At 43.1% G+C, this 19,097-nt stretch overlaps 1 protein-coding gene and 1 long non-coding RNA gene across 3 annotated transcripts in view; one reads left to right on the forward strand and one right to left on the reverse strand.

Annotated features, from left to right (window-relative positions):
- Positions 1 to 1,209: 1,209 nt before the first annotated feature.
- On the reverse strand, positions 1,210 to 17,719 carry LOC140696361 (uncharacterized). The gene is made up of 3 exons (XR_012072571.1): positions 17,630 to 17,719; positions 2,443 to 2,569; positions 1,210 to 1,461 (listed from the first exon to the last, which is right to left on the reverse strand). It is a non-coding gene; the product is annotated as an uncharacterized lncRNA (long non-coding RNA).
- Positions 16,753 to 19,097, forward strand: part of EPC2 (enhancer of polycomb homolog 2) — a 96,531-nt gene continuing 94,186 nt past the window's right edge. The window contains exon 1 of one of the 2 annotated variants that reach the window (XM_006196146.4): positions 16,753 to 17,181. In XM_006196146.4, the coding sequence (XP_006196208.1) occupies positions 17,029 to 17,181 (153 nt within the window). In that variant the 5' untranslated portion in view covers positions 16,753 to 17,028. The remainder of the gene's footprint in view (positions 17,182 to 19,097) is intronic. The other variant, XM_015245025.3, reaches the window with a different exon arrangement.

Genomic DNA, 19,097 nt, shown 5'->3' on the forward strand with positions numbered 1-19,097 from the left:
GGAGAATGATCTGTTTTTCATTCAGTAAAGGAAATTTTAAAATGTTTACTGTGTTTTGAGTTTAGCCTTGGTTACAGAATGTATCAGAAACTGGGAGCTGATGGTTGCATGCTCCTCTAGCTTCTCCCTGTCCTGGGTTCCCTTAAGGGCCACGGCTGCTGTTGCTGCTTTTCATGCAGATGGAGTCCTGCCATGTAAACAGGGAATTGTCAAGCTCTTCCTGGTGTCTGCTACGTGAGCCTCCTCTTCTGCTGGGCTAGTGTTAGCCTCCACGGCACAGTTCTTGCAGATGACTCCACAACCACGCCCACCCCTTCACAGCCCGACAGTGTCTCATCAGAGACCTTCCTGCTGCATTAGTTTCATAGCTGCTGTCCACTGTCTTTCAAGTATATGGAGTGTTATTTACAAGTTTCCATCTGCCTTGAACTACATTGCTTCTTAGATACTTCTCAGAAACATACTGATGTTTCCTCTGAACTTTTTTGAATTTTGCTACTGAGGGCAGAGATTACAACCTTGACCTCTGCCTTCCCATTCTCTCTTTCACACAGTGCTTGTTTACAGGGTACCCAGTACGATCTAGTACTGTGCTAAGGCGCACAGCGGTGAGAAGAATAGACCCAGTTTCCACTTTCACGGATCTTATAGACTAGAAGAAAAACAATAAGCAAATGAGCATGCTAATAAATATATAATTGCCATCTTTGATGTATATTCTGAAGTAATGGTGTACGATGTTATAAGAACATGAAATGGGACATTTGATCCATTTTGAGGAGTCAAGGAAGGCTTCCAAGAGGTGGTGACACATTAGTAAAATACAAAGGGTGAGCAGAAAGAGTTAAGTCCATGATTCTTAAGCAGAAGTGATTTTGCCTCCCAGGGGACATTTAGCCTTGTCTTGAGGCATTTTGGGTTGTCTCTGTTGGGGTGGGGGTGCTCCTGGCGTCTACTGGAGAGAGGCAAGGGATACCGAAAATGGCCTAAGATGCACTGGACAGCCCACAACAAAGAATTATCTGGCCCAAAATATCAATTGCACCAACATTGAGAAACCTGAACTAAATAAACTATTCTAGCCAGAGAGAAGAACATACGTGTAGACCTAGCTCACACGTAGCACGGCACGGAGAAGGGGTGCAATTCTGACCTGAATTTCTAGTTTAATTTGGTTGGTATATCACCTTTATTTTTCTTTTCTGTCACTACTCTGTTGGATAAAATTCTGTTTTACAAGGCATGGGTAGAAATGAATATGACAAAACCATTTCTCTGCAAAGTGTAACTGAAAGCTTGATTTCAGGCAAGAGAGTTGAAATAGAGTTGATGGATGTGAGGATTTTTCTTTCACTCTAGACTGCCTGCAAATAGAAAACAGCCTCTTCATCATGACTGGCAGCATGATCTCTCACAGTGGACGTTTGTGGTTGGGGTCCCCATATGGTGATCCAGGTTGAGCTGAAATGGAAATGACTGTTTTTAGGAACTAAATAGAATAGAGGACAGAGAAAAGGGTGAAAGGGGACCAAGATTTGCAGAGTACTTTCTAAAGTTAAGGCTTTGGGTACATTATTCATTTGTTTAACAACCGTTTGTTGGGTTCAGCTGTCCTAGATACCCAGGCTTGGAAAAATAAAAGGCTTAGCATCTAGTGAGGCAGTGAATGAGCAAACAAACTGATAACGCAATATGAGTCGTGCCCCAGTGGAGTTAATTTTGCATGAAGTGCTGGGAGGAAAGCCTGAATCCATGATGCTTGGGGTGGGGGTGTGGAGGATGGGAGGGCCTCCCCATCAAGGAGTCTTCACAGAGAAGGGATTGATAGACATGAGAGTGGATACTTCTGAATATGAGGATGCTGAGCAGAAACTCCAGGAAATAGCATGTGAAAGGGCCAACCATGAAAGACCATGGCTGGCTTGGAGTGCAGTGGGTGGGGGTGTGACTGAAAGGATGTGACGCTGGGACTGGGGAGTGAAGGCTGGAAAGAATGGCAGGGGAGGAGGTCAGGGAGAGCTGTGTGCTGTGCCAGGGAAGCAAAGGAAAGGCACAAGCAGATCTGCGTGTTCAGAACAACCATTCTGGCACCATTGTGGAGACTGGATGGGAAGAAAGCAAGACCAGGCGAAAGCGTCTAGTCCAGAGACCACTGGAGTAAGGAGACCAGTAAATCTAGGCAAAAGCATCTGATCATGGAGAAATGGTGTCGCATGTGAGAGCAGTTAGTGGACGGGCCACAGGAAAGAGAAGGTCACTTTCTCTTTACCTTGAATGGTTTTAACTTTGCAAATAATCCATTGTTTATAACAACCAAAACATTAAGTATAAAAAGAAAACCAACAGAAATTTCAAAACGACAGTTAAACTTCTACTGCAAATCCTTTGAGACACTGTCGCCTATGAGTAGATGCACCCTTAATTTAAACTGTTTTCACCTACATGAAGCAGGAATTATCTTCAATGCAAGGTGAGCAGTGGATTCCAGAGCCCAGACCAGGACAGAGTCTGATTCTTCAGGAATCAGTGGAGCTGGGAGGAATGTCCTCATGTGGGCCTGACGGGGAAGCTGTGAAAACAAGAAATTTGAAATGGTGGACCCAATGTTCAGGCGAGAGCACAAACTTGTGAGTCTACAGAAGAGGAAAATGGGGAAACCTGGAAGGTTGCACCTAGAATTTTGAACCTGCAGCAAGTTAATTTAACAAAGTGAGTTACAGGTGTGTAACCTATACCAGTTCCCCAATGTGTGTGTATAGCTGGTGTACCAGATTATAGTACACTATGTAGGGGAGGGAGCTGGACTTTCCCTGGGTGGCAGTGGGGCCCCTCAGTGAAGGATCTCTGGGTCAGAGGCTGGTGGCTTGTGCAAACCCCTTAGCCTGGTGTTCAGGGCCTTTCATCACCGGGCCTCAACCTACCGATAAAAACCCCTTACGCTTGTATCGCTTTGTGTGGTTCTTCCAGCATCTTTACGCCCTTTACTATGTTTTGTACTCACAATAATCCTGTGGGGTTGGCAAGTACGTAGTTTGCCATCTGCAGCAACCAAAACTGAGAATGAGAGAAACTGAGTACCTGGGCCAAATAGCCATTAATAAGTAGGACCATTACCAGAAGCTCTGTGGACTGTTTCTTAGAGTTTCAATATAGAACTCAACTCAAGAACTCTTGGTCCTGCCTGTTAATGGCTATTTGACCAAAGCACTCAGTTTCTCTCATCCATAGTTTTCGTTATTGCAGATGGCAAAATACTCACGTGTCAACCCCACAGGGTTACTGTGAATGTAAAATGCAGTAAACTGTGTAAAAATACTGTGCAAACTACAAAATGCCATATAATCAAGTTACTTATTTTTCGTCAAATAACCCAATTAAAAATGAGCTTGAACTTGAATAGACATGTCTCCCAAGAAGACATACAAATGGCCAAGAAGCATGTGAAAGATGCTCAACATCACTAATCATTAAGGAAATGCAAGTCAAAACCACAGTGAGGTATCATCTCACACCAGTCAGGATGGCTGCTGTAAAAGAAACAAACAGCAAATAAAAAGTGTTAGCCAGGGTATGGAGAAATTTAAATCCTTGTGTGCTGTTGGTAGGAATGTAAAATGGTACAGCCTCTGCGGAAAGCAGTACGGAGTTTCCTCAAAAAAATTAAAAATAGAATTACCATATGATCTAGCAATTCCACTTCTGAGCATGTACTCAAAAGAATCAGAAGCAAGGTCTCAAAGGGATATTGGTACATCCATGTTCATAGCAGCATTATTCACAATAGCCAAACGATAGAAGCAACCCAAGTATTTATTGATGCATAAATGGATAAATAAAATGTGGTATATACATATAGCAAAATATTAGTCAGCCTTAAATTTAAAAAGGAGATTCTGGCACATGCTACAACATGGATGAACCTTGAGGACATTATGCTTAGTGAAATAAGTCCATCACAAAAAGACAAATATTGCATGACTCCACTTATATGAGGTGCCTAGAGTAATCAAATTCATGGAAACAGAAAGTAGAATGTTAGCTGCCAGAGGCTGGGGGGAGGGGAAATGGAGAGTTGTTATTTAATGTGCATAGACTTTCAGTTTTGTAAGATGAAAAGTCCTGGAGACTGATTGCACGACAATGTGAATATACTTAGCAATACTTAGCTGTACAGTTTAAAATTAAATTAATTTTAACTGTACAGCTGAAGTAATTTTAATTTTTAAAAATTAAAAATCAAAACAAAAAATACAGAACGGTATGAAATCCAAGGAAATTTCAGGCTGTTGTTAGTTTTGCCTGATTGACTTGTCTGTCTTCGGAAGAAGATAAAAGTTGGATTCCGATGTTCTTACTAACTTTGTTCATTTAGTAAAAGGAGGTAACACCTGCTTTGTAGAACCTGACTAGTTCTCTACTTGATAGCACTTAATTCATGGCCAATGCTAGGTATAGGGCAGTAAAGGAAGGCTGTGTTTATGTCCTGTGAGTGGTAGGCGGAACATTTTAAACTTTATGAATTGCAAGAAAGTGCAAGTGCGCAGTGCAAAGAACACAGGTCAATAATGTGGACTTTTAAAGATGGTTATAGGGTTAAATGTGGCTAAAGGCTATGTCTTTCTTCCTGTCCACTCCATGCTTAGCTCTTAGGTCAGACACAGAAGGCGTTCAGTCAGGTACTAAATGAGTTAAAAAGGGCCTCGCATCGTGCCTGGTGAATGACCTTGCTCCGTAAGTGTTAGTTCTGTCTCTCCCCTTCCTCCCTCCCTGTGGCTCCCATCTCTTCTTCCCTCCTTTGTGGAATATCACCATAAAGGCTGATACTTTGTGTCCAAGAAGAAAGATGTCTATCCAAAGAACTCCATATGCCTTAGTTCTATATCCTAGTCTCGTCTTGTTTGTAAGTGTTTAGAAAAAAATTTTTAATATTTTTTTCCTTGTTTCTCAGGGGGCTCCTAAATATAGGTTATGGTAATAATAAAGCCAATATTTTAATCCATTCAAATTGTTTCATTTGAAAAAGGTTTTTTAAGGGGGAGGGTATAGCTCAGTGGTAGAGTGCCTGCCTAGCATGCACAAGGTCCTAGGTTCAATCCCCAGGACCTCCATTAAAACATAAATGAATAAATCTAATTACCCTACCCCCCAAAAAAAGTTTTCTAGTAGTTTCTTTAAAAGATAATTGTGATTAAAAGAAATATATCCTTAATAATCAGGTAGTTTAAGAAACCTGTAGTATAATTTAAAACATTAACCACTTGTTAAGTTTGTATTTTAACCGTTCAGACTACCTTTGATTATGGGCTAACAAAAACGGTAGGAAATTTGGCAGCCATTAAGTTCTGACTCTAGATAAGATAGTGCTAGTTTTAATTTTTTTTATAAGGAGAAAAAAAATCACATTCTGAATGCTAAAAACTTTGTCATCATTTATACCTAGCCTCACTTATCTTGAAGCACTGTTGAGGAGGAGTATGACTTCTCTTTATTCTGTATAATTTTAGAAATAAAGTGAGCTTTGCAGGTCACGCCCTTACTTTGCAGTGAGGACAATGAGACTGGCGAGGTTGTATGACTTGCCCAGGATCACAAGTGTAGCCAGTATCAGGGCCAGACGTGGATACAGCCCTCCTGACTCCTGAATTAGAGTTCTTCAAACTATACTTCATTGTGTTCAATGAAACAGTCCAGGGCAGAAGCAAACAAAACCAGACAACCAGTAAATAGATGGAGAATCAGGGTAGAGGGCAGAGGAAAGAGATGACCATAGATACCAGAGCCTCATTATTTACAAAGGCCATTGGTCGGAAATTAATAGTTGTTCCAATCCCAGGTTTGCTATAAGGGTTTCACATGCAGCATGCTTAGTTAGTGGAACCAAACTTGGACGATTACAGGCTCAGTCCAAGATCTCTGCCTGTCTTCTCTTGACTCATGGTGACCTCCCTCTATTAACCATGACTGTAGAAAATTAGGTGGCATGATCTGTGTGCTACAATTAAAGGAGCACAGGGAATACAGTGAGACCTTATACTGTTTTGGAACATGGCTTGACGCTTATGAAATTGGTAGGATTTTCTTTCTTCTCTGTTCCTTATGACCCTCCAACAACCTCTCCACTCCAGCCCATACTTAGGGAAGAAAGAAAAAAGTTGTGGGAGGAGGATAGAACAGAGGGAAAAAAAACAAAAGATGACGAGAATGGGACAGGAGATGAAGAGAGAGTGAAAGGAAGAATTAGAGAAAAGAAAAAGATGAGGGAGAAAAGACAGCCAATGGGATGACGCTGTATGAAATACTCTGATGCAGAATCACCTGGTGTATTTGTTAAATGTACATTTCTGGGCCGCATTCCAGATCAGCCAAATTGGAATCTATCAGAGTAACATCATTTAAAAGGGAATGAAAAGCTTTTTGATAAAATAATTACCCTCCTTTTTGTTAATTTGATTTCAAATTTTATTTTGATTTCAAATTTGCAAATCCATTTGCTGCTTTAAAGCTGGCAAGAAAACTATTCCATCTATTTGCTTAAAAAGCTTTTCTTTTTTATTCTACGCAACTGCTGATAACGTTACTTTACACAAAGAACCTGGAGTATTTTCACACACATCAAAGCAGCTCAGAGACACAGCACCTTCCATCAGAAGGATGTGCTCTAATGAGAGTAGCAGGATAATGTCAAATGCGTCCCCTCTGCCAGAGGGGCTGCTGGTGTGGGTGCGGGAAAATCCACACTCCACGTAAGGCAGTGTGCACCTCGTCTTTTCCTTTTGGTCTGTGTGTTGCAACGTTTTCTAAATTACAGATCTTTTGTTCATCATTAGGCTTTTGCTTATTTGCACTTGGCTAAAGTCAGAATATCGCCTGCTACGTTAGCAGTTCCATTGGAAGGTCCTAGCACGTGTCTGTTGGGTCAAATCTGTTTCCACGTGTCCATGGTCAGATTTCTGTATGGTAGAACTTGCTGAGCTAAATGACCTTGTGCAGGGTATCCACCCCCGAGTGTACACGTGGAGTTAGGGATTTAGTGACATGTATATAGTGTAGTAATAGTTAGGTAGTATAGTGACATGGCCTCATAAAGCTGTTCCTGCAGGGATGGTGGGGGTGGTTTGGATGCATGCAAGTTGTCTGGTGTATTAATCACGGCTGTGTTAGGAATCCACATTGAAAGGGCATGCTGTGTAGTGATCATGTTGTCTAACCATATTGAACGGTGCCTACTGGGTAAGTGATCATGTTGTGTATCCGTATCTGGCTGGGCCTGCTGTGATAGTGATCACGTTGTGTGTAATTGCGCGGCTGCCCTGGGAATTTATTACTATAGATCAGGCAACAGGGCAGAGGAGAAATCAATAATTGTGCCTGCTCTGGGCTGTTAGCTCTACTATGGAGAGCGAGCATCAGCTTCCAGGATGGGAAACAAATCTTTGGTTTGTGGATGAAATGAAGCTGACATTCTCAATTCTAAGTATTTGGGGGCTATTCCTGCTCTTCTTACTATTTCATACAATAGCAAATTATTTCTAATTAGAATGAGGTGACTCTAAAAATGATGACTTCTGTATGGACTACAGGCTGTATTAAAATGAACAAAACCAAGCTTGAATATTCTCTATCTTATTCAAATAGAATGCCTTTTAGAGCTGTTCATAAATTTGTTCTTGTCTAAAGAATTTTCTTATCTCTCAGGAGTCAGGAAATGTGGGTAAAATTAAGCTACCTGTCTTATGTTCCAATATTTTCCTCTTAATTAAGTTATGTCAATGGATCATAAAAAGGGGGGAAGGTCAATAGGTGATGAAACTGGCTTAATAAGCACACCCAAATCAGTGTGATCCATCAAAGTGGAGACTTAGACACGTTTACTGTATTTATGGAACTCTTCTTTTGGAAAAAGACCTTCAGAAATAGTTTACAAATCATGCAAGCAAACCAGTATCATTACCTCCTTCCTCTATGACCAAAACCAAAATGAAAACAAACAGAAACAAAGAAATCTACTCCAAAGGTTCACTCACTTTAGTTACCAGGTTTGACTCTGAGGAACAACTGGCTCTTTACAAAGCCAAGGTAGGGCATACATTAAGGTGTATATGTTCTGATAGATTTGTTGAAAACAATCAGGCAAACTTTATTTTCAAACGTCATTTGTAAATTCTTTTGGACGGCCTCCCAGTGTGTTAGGACCCCTGCTTATATCCCTTATACTCTCCCTTGGGAAGGTGGTAGCATTACTGTAGATGAAAGCAAACTCAGACACAAGTGAGCACATGGATTTTTCACAGGTAAGTATCTGTCTGATTTTGAACAGGAAATAACCATGTTGCTGTTTAGACAGACACTTGAGCTTTTAAAAATTAGCTTTATGATTTCCTAAAATAAGAAGAGAATGGAAGCAAGGAAGAGAAGGATGAAGGGAGGGTAAGAAAAAGAAGGAAGGAAGGGCAGATCCTTCCCCTCAAATCCTGGTCTTAAGGTCATGTGATACATGGTCATTGAAGAGAACTTTTGGGAAAAAAAAAGTCGAACTTTTCAGAGGGCTTGATTAAGTATTTAGCTATAAGTGTGTCCATCCTTAATAAACATCTTTTTTTTAAATTGAAGTATAGTTGATTTATATAATATCGTGTTAGTTTCTGGTATACAGCATATTTATTCAGTTATATATGCTTATACTTTTTCATATTCTTTATTATTCTAGGTTATTACAAGATATTGAATATAGTTCCCTGTGTTATATAGTGGGACCTTGCTGTCTATCTATTTTATATATAGTGGTTAGTATCTGCAAACCCCAGACTCCTAATTTATCTCTCACCGCTCCCCCCCACCAGTAACTATAGGTTTGTTTTCTATGTCTGTAAGTCTGTTTTCATTTTATAAATAAGTCTATTTGTGCCATTTTTAAAGATTCCAGATATAAATGATATCATATATTTGTCTTTCTCTGTCTGACTTACTTCACTTAGTATGATAATCTCCAGGTCCATCCATGTTGCTGCAAATAGTATTATCTCATTGTTTCTTATGACTGAGTTATATTCCATTGTGTGTGTGTATATATATATATATATATACACCACATCTTCTTTATCCAGTCATCTGTTGATGGACATTTAGGTTGTTTCCATGTCTTGGCTATTGTAAATAGTGCTGCTATGAACATTGAGGTGCATGTATCTTTTTGAATTAGAGTTTCCTCCAGATATATGCCTAGGCATGGAACTGCTGGATCATATGGTAAGCCTATTTTTACTTTTTTAAGGCCTCTGCATACCGTTCTCCATAGTGGCTGCACCAAATTACATTTCCACCAGCAGTGTAGGAGGGTTCCCTTTTCTCCACACCCTCTCCAGCATTTATTACTTGTAGACTTTTTAATGATGGCCTTTCTGACCAGCGTGAGGTGGGATTTCATTGTACTTTTGATTTGCATTTCTCTGATAAGATCTTCTCATTTTGAATGACCTAATGTTATGTCTTTGGCAGGGCACCTCTGGCCATGATGCCTGGGACCCAAATAGGGCCGGGGAATGAGGTGTTATGGGGGTGGGTGGGGGTGGGAGGAACGTTTTGTTTAGTTTAGTTTTAAATGAAAGAGTTTAAAATAAACCAGAGTAGAAATTCATTTCATTTCATAGGTGCTACAGTTCTAATTGTATCTGATTTTGATCACCTCCAGCCACAGAAATAAAAAGGCAGAGGGAAGAGAAAAACAATAGTAGTTTACATGTTGATTGGGCCTCCGGTATTTGCCAGGCACTGTTAGCCAGTTTGCCTTGTGTTACCGCCTTTCGTTCTCACAAGGAGCCTGTGAGACAGGCACGTTGAATCCATTTCACAAACTCGCAGAGGTTAAGGACTGTAACAAGGGTCATAGAATACATGGAGACAAGCTTGGCCTCTCTCTCCCAAGCCCAAGTGCTCCCTGATGTGACTTTAATTTTTTAGAAGGAGGAGTTTTTAAATCCATCTATCTAGAATTATTATTTTTTAACCAACACAGAGGGCTTTATGAAGTGAGAAGTGGATTTCTCTTTACCACCACCCCTTTCCCTGCAATCTCGTGTCCCTCACTAGAAGGAATACTTTGGTAGGATAGTCCAGGCTGCAGGCCTGTCTCTGTGTCTAAAATAGGTTTCAAATACTGTTTTCTTTGGTTAACCATTCAGGCACATTTTAAAGAGCTGGAGTTGCTGCATGTATGGGCTGAAATGCACTATTCAGGCCATTTCATCCCCATGAAATAGAGAAGTGGTAGAAGACTAAGAAAGTCAGTAGATTCTTTAAGCAGCAAGCTCTAGACCCAGTTACAGCTGACCCCAAACTCAGTGGAAGGCATCCATGTAGTGGGGAAAATTGGCCTTCAAACTGATGTCCATTTCCACAGTCCCTTTGTCCCTTGAGTCCCGTTAAGTTATCCTAAAATGCCAGGGTCATCTGTAGGCACGGGCCTGTGCACCAGCCCTAGAGGGGACTGCCCAGTGCTGCAAAGGACTGCGAGAGTGGCTAAGTGTGAAGGATGGGGAACTGGCTACAAAAGCATCCCCTGTGGCTTCGAGTTGGAGAAACTGATGTCTTCCTTAAGAAGAGGATGCTCTGAAGCTCAGTTTCCCTCAAAACCAGCCTTGGCACAGCCTGCTGGGCTGCAAACACTGACTACAGCAAGTAGCAGTTGGAGGTGGGGCTGTTCTCTGTCTAGGTAAAGGCACGTAAGCACTGGAAGCAGAGTCGGAGCCAGAAAACAAAGCTGGCAAACAACAGCATTGCCCCCAGCTAGAAGATGACCTTCATGTGGATGCAGTCTGCAAGAACATCGTCCTCCACCCCACCTCCCCGTGCCATCTAACCTGAGACAGCAACGCACATCTTGTTTATGCAAAGGCAAAATTAACTCTTGGCCCAGCTGGTGGACTCACCCTTAGCTCCTTGCAAGAGCAGGAGGGACAGCTTTCTATTCAGGCACTGGTCCTTGTTAAGTTCCTTTCTTTCCAGAAAAGGACATTAACTCTATCCTCCAGAACACAGTCATTTAAGGCTGCCCTTAATTGGGCACTTAGAAGAGCTACACTTCAGGCAATTGCAATTGAGACACAATTTTGAGCTCCCAGTCACAGTTTATCAGGAGACAGTTGAGAGAAAAACACTGTTCAGGGAGAATGGCTTGGAGGTCATGGAGTCCTTTCATGCTCCCGGATCTGCACGGGGTGGGGCTCACGGCCTCAGACATCCAGGTCCACTCTAACCCTTGCAGAATTGTTTGTACTGGATTACATATGATGCCATCAGCTTATATGGAAAGCCACTATAAGAAACAGCCGGGATACCCCTTTGGAGTCTATTGTAAGGATACTATCAAGGTGTCTTTCATATCACCTAGTTGCTCTATTTATAAACTCCTGGATATTCTAATTAGGACCAGGAACAATTTTAAATCTTCTGAGCAATCATGGACATTGTGACCTGTGAAGCTGACGAGGTTTCCTATTTTCACATGACTAGGAAATTTCACGTAACTGGGAAACTTACAGCCCAAATGTTATCCTAGCACATTTTAGCTACTCTCAAAAGACACCTGAAATCCCTTTTGAAACCAGGTTTGGGATGTAAGTGAACCAGTAAATATCTAGGTAATTAGTATATTTTATTTCAATGGTTTTTGTTTCTTCCTCTGCCAAAGTCACCATTAATACCTGGTGAAAGACAAGCAAACCTGTTTTCTGATTTGGAGACAAAGTTACTTTCCTTTCTGCCTCCTAACCAGTCAGTCTGGAGTGTAGAGGGCTCTCAATATACTGATACCAGGAACTTTTCTTAGGAAACAGGTCATTTTGCTCCTGGGAACAACAAAAATAAGACCAATAAGGTGTGGCGGTTAGCAAATCTATTCACCAACTTTCTTTAATTCAGGATTCCAGCTGCATATTCCCTTCACAAATCTGTGTTTATAAACATTAGTCCTTTGGTGGCGGGAGACAGAAAACAGAGGTGAAGGAGGTAAAGGAGGCCACACTGAGAACAGCAACCTAAGGTTCCTAACAACGGACTCCTCTCTGCTAACACTTTGGATTCCAGTGAGGTTGGTGCTCTGAGCCTGCGTCACTTGTCTGAGATATGGCACCACAGGAGGGAAACTGAACTGCCCTCCCAGGGAGAGAGAAACCACCTCCCAAGTTACCTTTCAGAGATGTTTGAGGAGAAAAGGATGTGCTGGTGGAGGAGGCCATGGAAGACAACAGAGAAGAATGAACATTACAGGAGACCTAAGCCAACGGGAAAGGTGTACCTGTAGCCCCAAAGCCCCAGACTCTCTACTCCAACTCCGTACTGAACATAATGTGAAGGGTCCAGTCAGTACCATGAATACAACAGTGGTTTCAGCTGAATGGCAGCTGTGCTGAATTTAGAGAAGTATGGAATTTCTCAAGAGCATGGTAGCTGGATTGGAAAGGATCCTATTTTACCTCCTGTGACCTTGATCCAACAACTGTTTTTCTCAGTTTCAAACTCAGCACTTTATTAAAATAAGTAGGATCATAATCATCACCTCCATGGAACCTTGTGCCTCTCAGAAACCCAAAACCCTGAAGTTAAATCTACATGGCTTGCTTGCTGTCTGGACACAGATAATTGCCCTAGTCAGATTCATTAGCTCTGTCACAAGAGCTTTACTTTCTTCCGGTATCTCCATCCGAAAGCTTGAGTGAGCAGCGTCAATCTATTCCATGTGTGGGGCATTGGGTGTGTTTTCCGGCCAGAGGGGGGGCAATAAATGAGACAGGCTGTCAGCATGATTCAAAATTGAGTGTTGTGCACCCTCTGGAGCTGTGTTTTTTCAAATCTGTTTCCTTCAATTACATCTGTCTCATTTTTCCTTGGTTAATAACATACAGAGCTTATGGGCTGATTATTTTTGAGTCTATCTGGATCCTTTGTGGAACTTGGGAAGTAAATTGTCAGCTTATACACAAGGTGGCACCCTGTGATTCCAACCAGGTCTGAGAGGAGCGGTGCTGCTGAGAGACAGAACCCAGCCACAAATTTTTATTTAGTATTTGGTTTTCCCACTGTGGCAAATATAACGGTGGAAGTAGATGTTTGGCCTGTCACCTCTGAGTGCAGCCTCTGGCTCTACGTCTCAGAGATTCAGAATTGCCTCAGTAAAGGGCACTGGAACCAGAGGACTGATTCCAGTTGATTGTAATGAATGCAGACCCCACATTCAGATTACATATGGAAAACAAGGAAGCTTTATGGGTACTGGGCTCAATCCTGGGAACAGAAGGGGGAGGGGGAGGGATGTAGTTCACATACCAACCCAATTAACTTTCAATTGGGTTTGCTGAAATAAGGAGCCAATTAGAAAGAACGTGACATTTACAAAACTCTGAAGTAGCTGAAAAGCAACTGTGTTTACTAGTTTTAAGGTTCCTTTCAAAAAGTAATTTGTTCATTATTTCGAAGCTGCCTGCCCTGTTCGTAGTACAAGAAAATGGAAACTGGAATATAATCCCAATTTTTACAGTTACTTGACTTTTATTCTAATTTAGACTACTTTTAGAAGTGGTTTTATTTTTGATATGGCTTTAAAACTATTTCTAATTCTTGAGTGTTTATATATTATACTTGCTTGGCTAAGTGCATACCCTTTGGAACTGGTCAAGAGCATATCTGAAGTGCACTGATTTTCAAATGACTATATTCAGTGCATTGTATGTGGAAATTAAAATAGGTTGCACAATCACTTGAAACAGGTTTTGATAAAGACATTTTATAACAGGATCTACTTCAAAAATTGAAAAGATATTTTCTATTTTTAGCACTAACAACTGTATGAGTATTCAACAAATAGATTAGAAATAAATTTTATGAAACATAATATTTGTATACAAATAAAAGCTACTTTCCAAGTGTGAAACAGAGGCATTCTGGTTTGGGCACTGAATTTGAAGTCAAGAAAACACAGGCTGTGTCTCACTTGAAAAGTGTATTGGGTTATTTGCCTCTAAATGTTTTATTCCCTCTGTAATCTTTGCCCACAGGGAAAGAGGAAAATGGAGATTTGGGGAAGAAGTCTGGTATATGGTCCAAGGAAAAGAACAAAACAACAACCACAACAGCAAAAACTCATTCCTGTATCAGAATTTCAGGTGTCGAAAAAGTTTCTTTGAATTGCTTTAACTGGTTCTAAAATTCCTCAGCCCAAAGGTAAGAAGCTGAAAGGCCAGTTAGGCCATAAAAGCAAATATTGGCAGCAAAGTCTGGGCCAGGTGACAGGCCATTAAGGTATGTGAACTCCAAGCTGGAATGGAATGGGGTCAGTGTCACTGAAATTCTTCAGGGAATATCAGTCAACCAATATATCTGAGGTGCAGGCTTTGTGTGAGGCACAGACCTGAGGATACAGTGATTAACAGAGAGATTCTGTTCCTACCCTCCTTGAGGCTATTACTTCCTTATGTTCTGGGTCATGCACTCTATTTGCCAATGGTTGGAAGGTCTTAGTAATTTGGATCAGCATATTTAGAATGTTGAGTTGGTCAATAAACCAAAGAGCTTGGATAGCAGGGTGGCACTGCTGAGAAAAGAGTTTTAGAGTCAGGCTAGGCCCGGATTTGAACCTACTTCTGCAAGTTATTAGTGTTGAAACTTGGCAAATCATCTGTCTGAGCCCATTTCCTTATTAGTAAAATTGTAGTATTTTTTCATAGGTCTATAATGAGAATGAAGTGGGATTCCATTAAAATTCAATTAATTGAGATAATATATATATAAAGTACTACTAGATGGCTGGTATATTGTAAATACTCAATATTTCCTTTCTTGAGAGAGAGTAGTAGTAAATATAGGGAACAGAAGAAAGCTATCCTTCCCGAACCTGAGAAGTGCCAGATAAAAGCTCAGGATGACTCATTTCTCCAACCGTTGCTTCCCCTCGCCCATCTGAGGCTTGAATCCAGTGCTGACCCCCTCCGACAACATCTTGTTCTTCCTTGCAGAGAACTGGAACTGTTCCAGAGGGTAGCACTCAGATCAGAACATGCCCATAAGCTTGAGGAAGGTATTGCTTACAAGAAGTGAGTCACAGCACCTCCATTGTTTCCAACAACAAAGTGGATGGAAAACACTCAGGCCCTGCTAAACAATGCCTGATTCTTGCTGGGCCAAAGGGGTTAGATTATTTAGACACTGCCCTGAGGTCCATATCCACCAATTTGCCCTCAACGGGGGAGGTGGAGAGAAAAGGGAGAAGGACAGGGAGGAAAGAGAGTGAAAGAAGTAGTAGATAAGGAAAGTAGATAAGTAGATGGAGGAAAAGATGGAGCTCTGATATATAGGAATTACTATAGGAATTGATTTTTTCACTTCTGGACACCAGCAAACCATCTACTTTTCATTGAGCTAGGCAAAATATTTATCAATTATTATAAAATGGCAAAATGTGTTACACTCTTCCTAGGAATTCTGTAGGAAAACTGTGATGCTTAATTAAAGTCTAACCAAGGAACTCTTGGCTAAACGAGGTTAATGTCAACAATAGCCGGTACTTATTTGAGTCAACTTGATTTTCCCTCCTCTTCAGAACTTTCTCTAACGGGTTCAGGCTAAAGTAGTCTCCTTTCTCTTAACTCTCATGGCAATTATGACCTGTACGATTCATTTGGTACTTAATCATGTTCTATTGCCTTGTGTCTATAAAGTTATAAACTTCTTTTCTTCTTTCTTTCTTTCTGTCACTTATCTTTCCGGTTGCTCTGTCCTTCCAACTATTTATATGTCTTACTATTATTAATTTTTTCATCCGTCTGCCATCCCATTAATTGTGAAAGCTGCACGAGGGCAGAAACTTTATCTCAAACTTCTCTGCGTGTTCCACAGCACCCAGTATTTTACACACATGTGTCACTTTGGAAGTGCGTGTTGCCTTGGTTAAATTTTATAAGCTTAATTTTAAAGAACGCTAATATTTTGAAATCAGAACTACCTATCATCTCCTAAATGTGAAGTTTGGGTGACAGGTTCAAGTGCACTTGTTGCACTTGGCAGCCTCAAACATTAACCCTCACTGCTGCCATTAGCATCCTCCCGGCCAAAGAGAGGATGCCTTACCTTGGAGAGCTCTTTCGGTCAGGTACTAAAGAGGATGCGGGGAAGAGGGCTGGGACTGAGTAAGCGTTTTCGGGGCGGGCGAGACCCTGCAGGTCTGCGCCCCTAGGAGTGGGCGGAAGGAACGGACCTCTCGCACCTCCCAGGGATGTGCGAATTGGAGGATGCGAATTAGCCGGCGCTCAGGGCGCCTTGGAGATAAGTGCTTTATAAGAACAGGCTCGGAGAAGCAGTTGTGGCTCTGGTTGACATCTTCCTTTCCCGCTCACAGACTTGTGCACACACGCGCTGCTCAGCGCGGCGGTGTTCTGACCGGCGCCGTCCTCCCGGGCACCCAGCGAGCTGGCTGTCGGGGCCGCGGAGGCAGAGGCGCACGCTCGGGGGCGCGGGTTAACTTGCGCACCTGGCACCTGCCACACGGCGAGGGCGCCGGCCGCCCAGCGGAGGGCCGCCGCCGCCCCCTCTCCCCAGAGCAGCCCGAGGCTGAGCACGCTCCCGCGGGCCGGCCGCGCCGCGGAGAGAGCGGGTGGGCAGGCAAGGGAGGGGAAGGGAGAGGAAGGAGGGAGGGAGGGAAAGGGCGAGGCGCGTGCCCGCGGCGGGGGCGCGCTCTCGCGCGGGCTGCCGGGATCGCTCGCCGCCGCTGTGGTAATGTCCGCCATGTTGGCCATGGCGCAGGGAGCGGATCGGGCGGGCGAGCGGCGGATCTAGTGTGTGGAAGCGGCCGCGGGCGGCGGGGGGCTATTTTCGGGCGGGGTGGGCGCCCATGCTGTGGCCGGGGGCTGTGAGGAGGAGGAGGAGGAGCGGGCCGGCCGCGCTGCACTGAGGAAGGAGGTGGAGGAGGCGGCGGGAGTCCTCCCCCCCTCCCCGCCCGCCCCGCCGCCGCCGCCCGGGCTGTTCCTGTAAGGCGGGGAGACAATGAGTAAACTCTCCTTCCGAGCGCGGGCGCTGGACGCCGCCAAACCGCTGCCTATCTACCGCGGCAAGGACATGCCTGATCTCAACGACTGCGTCTCTATCAACCGGGCCGTGCCCCAGATGCCCACCGGGATGGAGAAGGAGGAGGAATCGGTAGGGACTCGAGTGTTTATTACCCCCCCTTCTCTCCTCCCCCCTCCCCTTTGTCAGTCGGGCCTCGCCATTCACAGAGCGCTTTACGCTCGCTGGAGGGCGCCGCTGCCGCTCCAACGCATGGGACCCTACGCCGGCAGAGTAGCGTAAACCCTCTCGGCCGGCGCAGAGCCCGCCCGCGGCCGCCATGTTGTTGCGTCCCAGTGTTGTGATTAGCTCGCAGCGCTGCTTACGCTGCCGTAAGGGGGCCTTGCCGTAAGCGGCGGCCGGGAATGGCGCAGGGGATGTTCTGGCCGCACTTGGCGTATGGCCTCTGTTTACCTTTTTTTTTTTCCCTCCCCAAGCCGGTTCGGGGTTAATTAATGGACGAGGGATCCTTTGGCTAGGGAAGATTTTTTTCCTCTCACTTTTAGATTTAGTTCATTGGGTTCTTTTTGAAATGACTTACGGAAACTAAAGTGCTTTCAAAACAAACATCATCTTCCTCCTAGCAAGGTAATGCTCGCTCCCCGGCCGGCGGTGGTGCAGCGGGATGAGGCGATGCAGCACTGCGGCGGGGGAGGGCGGGGGCCGCGACTGCCGGCAGGATGTAGCGTTCGAAAGCCGCTGACCCGCCACCTCCGCGGCCCGGAGCGAGTGGGTTCTGCTTGCTTAGCCCAGACGGCGTCCGCTCAGTGCGCGGCGTTAGAAAGGGACCAGGGATGTTCAGCTGTTCTCCCGCTGCGTCTGCGCGAATTGTCGTCGGGGGCAAGGGGGTCTTTTAGAAGTTGAGGATCTGGTGCAGCCACATTGACAACTGCATTTTTGATAATAACAGCACTTTGGGGCAGAAATGCTTTTTTTCCCTGATGGGTTGAATTTTGGATGTGGTTGAAGTTTGTCTGGCTTGACAGTGTTTATAACTGTTACTTTCGTGCGAAGTTCATAGTAACTGCACCCTGAAGAATTTCTTCAATGAACCTGTGGTCCCGCCTTATTGTCAACCTCGGGTGTACGTGGATTGGTTCTCTTGCTTCTGTGACTGTCAAAAGAAGGCCCAAGGATTCTGATTGGTTTTCTCTTTTGACTGTTAATATTGCAGGAAATGCTTTTATGCCTTTGATTGGCTGCTCGAGTTGTGACCTCATTATATTACCCTGTTATTACTACGGTCTGCTGTGATTTAATCACACTTCTCTTTGCTGTTTGATTACTTGAAAGCCTTACACTTTCCATAGAAAATGAATATGCCCGCAGTATCAGGATGAACATTTATGCTGAAAGTTTAGAGTTAAGTCATATGTGAAAATTCTTTTTGTCTTTTAAAAAAATTATTTCTAGCTTTGCTCAATTTTCCATGGGAAAGGTAACAAAATATAAAAGTTATAGTATGTACAAGAATTAATTTAACTTTAAAAACTAACTTTGGATTCCTCTAAGTAACATTTCTGTTAATGTTATTTCCCCAAAAGAAAGGTAACTAATGGGTCGTGTAAAGTATCAGTATTGTATGTAATTATTTGAATCTTACTATTTTGGTATGGGGAGAACTTGAATCAGGAAACGTATTCTAGAATGAATACTTAGCCCCTGAAAAGATGTATTACTTTTGCAAACAGTGATCATCAGTATACTTTGTTATAGCTTTAGGTCCTTAGTCACAGATGTCTTGGTATGTTAGCTGAATTTGGGAAGAAAACTTGCAATTTAGTTGCTTTTTAAATGAGGTATTACAAATGTATGCTTAACTCCCTCACAATTTTGTACCATTAACCTTTTCAGTAAAACTTTTGATTTTCAATCTAGAGCATGCATGTTAATTCTTATTATTTTCACTAGCCTGCTTCGACTGCCCAATTTTAGGGAAGAAGAAATCCAGATTCTGATAGAACTAGATTTGAAACTCAGGACTTCTGACGCTTTGTCCTGTCCCTCTC

Source organism: Vicugna pacos, chromosome 5, assembly GCF_048564905.1.
Source record: "Vicugna pacos chromosome 5, VicPac4, whole genome shotgun sequence".
NCBI classification, from domain to species: Eukaryota; Metazoa; Chordata; class Mammalia; order Artiodactyla; family Camelidae; genus Vicugna; species Vicugna pacos.